This window comes from Pezoporus wallicus, unplaced genomic scaffold (assembly GCF_028554395.1).
Source record: "Pezoporus wallicus isolate ANWC-B61680 ecotype Strahan unplaced genomic scaffold, APGP_CSIRO_Pwel_v1 contig_6923, whole genome shotgun sequence".
Classification (NCBI taxonomy): domain Eukaryota; kingdom Metazoa; phylum Chordata; class Aves; order Psittaciformes; family Psittacidae; genus Pezoporus; species Pezoporus wallicus.
The window spans coordinates 2090773-2096772 of NW_026637289.1; the positions used below are offsets into that span (position 1 = coordinate 2090773).

The 6000-nt window shown below is 39.5% G+C and overlaps 1 protein-coding gene across 1 annotated transcript in view; it reads left to right on the forward strand.

The window, feature by feature from the left end:
* Nucleotides 1–5774, forward strand: part of CRYBG1 (crystallin beta-gamma domain containing 1) — a 98367-nt gene extending 92593 nt beyond the window's left edge. The window contains exons 22-23 of the mRNA XM_057404697.1: nt 715–877; nt 3938–5774. Coding sequence (XP_057260680.1) covers nt 715–877; nt 3938–4026 — 252 coding nt within the window. The 3' untranslated portion in view covers nt 4027–5774. The remainder of the gene's footprint in view (nt 1–714; nt 878–3937) is intronic.
* Nucleotides 5775–6000: the final 226 nt, after the last annotated feature.

Genomic DNA, 6000 nt, shown 5'->3' on the forward strand with positions numbered 1-6000 from the left:
CAAAATAGGACTTTTTAGGCTACAAAGGGGGCAGTTTGAGGGATGATATGATTGAAGTCATGCAAACATAGCATGGACAAGACATCCCTTGAAGTAAAGGAGGAGAAGGGGAGTAGAAGTAGGGGAGTGAGGAGAGCACCAAATAAAATCTGTAGTTGCCTATCAGTTGTTGGGGTTTTTTTTTTAATGGTAGTAGTGAAGATACGGAACTGCTTGCTGCAGAAGGGTGGTGATACAGAAGGGTGTTTGTCTCAAAGAGTTACACTGATCTCAGTGGGTAGTGATTAACGAATTCATGTATGGGACAGAAACCATCTGAGTATTAAAGGTACCAGCTCTGCATGGAAAAGTCTCTGGACTGGAAATTGCTGTAGACTGGGAGAGATTACCAGGAATGTACTGGTAATACAAGAGCAGAGTGAATGTAATCTTTCATAACATCTGTTATTGGCCACTGCTAGAGACAGCTGCTAATTGTACCTTCTGATCTGACACACTATGGTTATTTTAATGTTCTTATGTTGTGAAGAGTGTCAGCCTTATAGGAACAAAAGAAAAATAAGTAGGCTTGAGTTTGGGGCAAAAATACATTCCTTTAGGGAAAGTAGTTCCTAGATTCTGTTCTTGCCTGTTGTCATCTATCTGATTAAAAAATAGTGAATACTAGAAGTAAGGCTGTTTTGAATAATTGCTGTTGCCTTTCTGATGATACAGATGGCAGAGGATTGCTGCTTGACAATTGTTGGAAATCTTATAACTCCTGGCTCTAAACTTGGTCTGTCATTTGAGCGGAATGAAGACAAACAATATTGGCATATTAATCCCGATGGCAGGATTTATAGCAAGATGAAACCCAAACTGGTTTTAGATATCAAAGGTAAGCAAATGCGTTATCTCATTACATTGTGTCTTAATTACATGGTATTTACAGTGGGATAGGCACTAAACGTGCCTATAAATTAAGGATGGTGTTAGAGTTACTTTAATCTAGAATCAAAAGAAGACCCGATTAGCTCATCTGACCTCCTGAATTAGACAGGCCCAAGGACTTCATTTTTCCTACACAGAGTTTAGTGACTCACAGTACTTGCTTATCTTGTATCCCCAGTGTCCACTCACTGTAGATATCCCCAGTTAATTTTATGTGCACTGAGTGATATGAATATAATTATTGAAAATGCTGAAGCAAGAAAAACCTAACTTCTCATTAACTATAATTTGTATAAAGAAAATTTTCTTATATAGTAAGTAGGTGCATTAGCCAGAGGGTATTAGGAAAGCAAAGACAGGCTTGTACACTGATGTGATTTTATGAAAAAAGTGTTTTCATTTGGTTATTAATGACAACACCTTTATTGCAACTATGAGATTCTGCCATAGCAGCCTAAGGTCTGTGCTTACTTGATGGTGTTTTTTATAGTCACTTTTGTTGCAGCAATTTGATTCACTTAGATACTGTTTCCAAACTTTGGTTTCATAGTTTCATAGAAAGTCTGAAAAAGCAACAAATTGAATGATTAGCAGAATTAGCATAATCAGATCATAGAATTGTAGAATGGTTTGGGTTGAAGAAACGTTAAAGCTCATCCAGTTCAAAACCCCTGCCATGGGCAGGGGCACCTTTCACTAGACCAGGTTGCTCAAAGCCCCATTCAGCCTGGCCTTGAACACTGACAGGGATGGGGCATTCACAACTTCTCTGGACAACCTGTGCCAGTGGCTCCCCACCCTCACAGCAAAGAACTTCTTCCTAATATCTAATCTAAATTGACCCTCTGTCAGTTTAAATCAATTCCTCCTTGTCCTATCACTACACGGCCTTGTAAAAAGTCCCTCAACAGCTTTCTTGTAGGCCCCATGTTCTAGATGTTCTTACATAACTCTCACTCTTTCAGGTAGGGGGAATAATCATTTCCTGTAGCTGTTTATTTTTTTAGCTGTTTTAAGATGAATTTTGCATTGATGCTGTGGCATTAATTACAGCCATTACAAAAGAAAAAAAAAGAAGAAAGGAAAATACTGGAATCAGAACTTTAGAACAGAAAAGGACAGGACTATCAGAACTGTGAGAAAAGGGTTATCTAATGTTTGACCGTAATACAACACTGGCACAAATCATCACTAATTCTCTTTACTGCCATAAAAAGGTAGTGGCTATTAATTATAAACTCATCAAAAAGCCTCCAGTTCAAGGGAGAGTGTTTAGTCAGGATAACTCTGCATATCTTTTTCTAAAGTGAGTTCTGGGTTGCACCAAACAAGAAGAAATTACACTGCCTTGTCTTCATAATGTTTAAAGTAGTTATGCATTCTGCATTTGTAATTGAAAATCTCACAATGGTCTGGTGCTGAAAGTATAGATGTGCTCTTAGTTTAAAAAAAAAAGTAAACCTGTGTGGTACATATGAAAGAGTAGGTACATTCAGCTTTTATTTGAGAAAGCCTAGTAGGAACATTACCTGTTTCTGCCAATCTTGCTGATCTGTTCTTGACCACAAATTGAGCATTAATGAATTCTTCAGCAAGTGAATGCAATTGTTAACTGTGCAGTTACCAATGCCACCTTGTGGATATCGTGGCACAGCACAACGCCTTGTCCATGGCACCGCTCTACCGAAGTAGTCTCTTCTTCCACTGAAAGAAATCCCCTCTCTTCCCTTATAACATGTTTACATTCTATCAGACACTGCTTAAAAAGTACTTTTTGTGCTTGCAGTGATTACTGAGCTATTTAGGTAATGTTATTTTTTGTAGCTGCTGGTTAGGTTTTCTTTCCCCTGGGATTATTAGGTCTAGTATTCCCTTTTTTTAACTCTCTTTCTGAAGAACTTTGCAAGTATTTCTGCTGTGCATCCCCACTGCTTTTTAGTAACTGCCTGAGGAGACAAATCATGTTGGTGTTAACCTTCTCAGAGACCTTTCTGCTTTGGAACAGTGGCACCAGGAAGCCTCCCCCAAGTTCCTGAAGCAGAGAACAGCTAAGGTGCTTGAGATGGCATTTCCTTTGTACAGAAGAGCTGTTCTTAAATGTGCCTGCCTATGTATATTTGTTGCTGAGATCTGCTAGAATCTACACTTGCTACATTCATCATAAGCTTTTGGCTGCCAGGCTTGTCTTTTGCTCCTTTGGAGAGGGTGAGGCTGTAGGGGTGCAGAATGAAAGATGGTGTCTGCAGGGGTGGCCTGGTGCTCTCTGTATGAAGGCTGGCTCAGATGGCTGCTTCCACACACTTTTGCAGTATGTACTAGATACGAGAAAAATGTCAGTTCTCACTTTCAGTTGTAATCATACATTTATTTGCTTCAGAGTTTAAGTCAGATTAGTACTAGTGCGCTTCTATGAGAACATGTTTCAACATGCATGAACATTGCAGCACGAGTAAATTAAGCCCCTCTAAGAAAGGGCTGTATTTGCCAGTGGAAACAGCTGAACATTGGGTGATACCCTGTGTCTGGCAGCTGCTCCAAACGCAGGATTATAATGGTGAAGAGTAAATGAGTACCAGACCTTGTCCCTGGTATGGTCCTGCTCACATTGTCTGTTAGCAGCAGGACTTATTTCATTGTGTAAACATCATCCTTAGAGCAAAGTGACAACTGACAGCTGTTGAGGGAAAAACTGAACAGCCAAGCATGACTTTTGGGAAGTGACAGTCTTAAAGGAGCCACACCTAACTGTACTACAGTGTTTCCTTCCTTTCCCATCCAGGCTGACAAAGCTGAGGTACTGAATTACTGAAGGGGTGGAGAGGAGCAGACAGCCTCCCTTGCTTCAAAATGAATTCCAAAAGCAGGCAGTGATGAAAGGGCGTCTTTTCAGTGCCTTGGGGAGAAGGGAAACTGTCTACACTGTCACTTACTAGAATTGCCCTGAAACCTAGAGTACATGTCTCTTATTTCAAAGCTAATCTACCCTCTTTGAAATCTTTCTTTACAGGAGGCACACAGTACGACCATGACCATGTTGTTGTCAATACAGTCAATGAAGAAAAGTTAACTCAGTGTTGGGAACCTCTGGTTGTATAAACTCAAACAAGCAAAGATGACATTTGAATTGGCTGCTGTTCCAGACGCTAGAATTGGCACTGCCATCTCTGAAGGATGTGGGATCAACAAGAGGTTTTTCTTCCCAATTTTAAAAAGAACAAGCAACAGAATGGTTTCACCTCTCTATCTAAGATTATTATCCGTAGAAAACCTGGAGTATTTCTCAACCCTTTTATTATTTTTTTTTTTCCAGTCAACAGGAGAGAGAGAATGGTGGTATGCCTTGGGCTAGAGTGGAAGAACTAAAGGTGGGGGAAACTCCCTGGAGTGAAAGTTATGTCAGTGAGTAGTTAATCCAGAATAGTCAATAAGCATAACTTTAAATTATTTTTCAAGAGGGCTTTTGTTTTTAACTGAGAGAAGGGCTAAAAAATAATTAAAGCTTATTTTATAAAGGGCAGGAGTGCAGTGTGTACATGGGTATAGCAACTTGGACCTATGGGCCTGTAGTATAGCGAAATATTCACTACTGGAAATTAATATATTTGTTTGACTGGAACAAACATTTACTGGAAGTTTGAAGACTGCTAGGGGACAGCACATCTAAAGAATTTTTAACATGTGGCTTCACATATAGTTAGAATGCTAATATAGTAAGTCCTAAATTACAAAAAAACTGTAGATTTTCTCATGTAGAGATGATATAAATTAGTAGATGTTTGTTAGAAAAAGAAAGGGCTGGCTAAAGGATGCATCGGAATGTGAAGAACTTGCCCGTTTTCTAGGCTGCCTAACTTTTTGAGTTACAGGTATTTTACTTCTTTGCTAAGTCAGATTTTTACCTTTTAAAACAGTTCCAATAAGTATAATCTCCCTGAACTCCAAAATCATATTGAAAACAAGAATTCTTAGGGAAAGTACCACTAAAGGTGACTGTAACAGCACCTAAGCACTGTAGTTGCCCAGTTTTTCAGCCACTGCCTGCTGGGCTTACTGTAGAGAAAGCTGGACTCCCCAGTATTTCTGGTAATGTTGGATAACAACATCCATGGTGGGCTGCTGGCTCCCAGCTGCTGCTGAGCAGATGTGTCAGACTGCTCTAGTAAGTGGTATAGCCAAGCCTGGATACATGCCCAGTCACAACGGCTGTGCCTGTTCAGAGTAAGCATTACTGGTTTGGTAAAGAGCTTGTGACAAGACTTATGACTTCAGAAGGTTCTTCTGTTGCCCTGCTCTTAATCTGGTTTTCTTTGTTTTCCTTAATAATGTTGGCAAAAAGGTAAAATACAAAGTCTTGTACTATGCTGCTGTGTTTTTGTTCTAGCTTAGACCAGTGTTATTACAAGCTGCTCCCAGGAGCATCCAGGCCTTTGTCTTGCATTGTTAGTCTGTTTAAAATCAACATTTTCATTACTATTGTATTGCCTCAAAGGATACTGGTGCTTTTATTGTTACCACTCTAGAGGAAGTGCCTTACTAATTTTCCTCCTTTTGTACAGATGTACTGAAGTTTTGTTGCTCTGAAATGTGCTGCTTTTAGTTCTTCATAGAAAATGTGTTGTTATTGGTTACAAACAGTGGTACTTTGTCATATTGATGTGCTCTTGCTATATATAATATAGCATTTTACAAATAAATTTAGTTAGGTAACTTTTAATTGAAATTATTTTTAAAGGTAGAAAGCTGATATTTTATGGTTAGTTTTGCTTCTGTCTTATATCCTTCTTTGTCCATAATTCATCTGTGACCCCAAATGAGGAGTGAACACATGGTGTGGAATGGCTGCAGGCTCTGAGGAATAGATGCTTCTCTTGTAAAAGCGTGTGTTCAATGCATTTGTACATGGAACCACAGTTCTCATGGCTGTTGCTGCTTTCCCCTGGTGGAAGCACTGTATGACATGTTTTTTCCACCACCATAGCTGCACCACAGTGTATGTGCAGCTCTAATTAAGAGGTTACCACTTTCCTTTGATCTGCCTGCATAATTGCAGGGCAAGTCACTCTGTAGCCA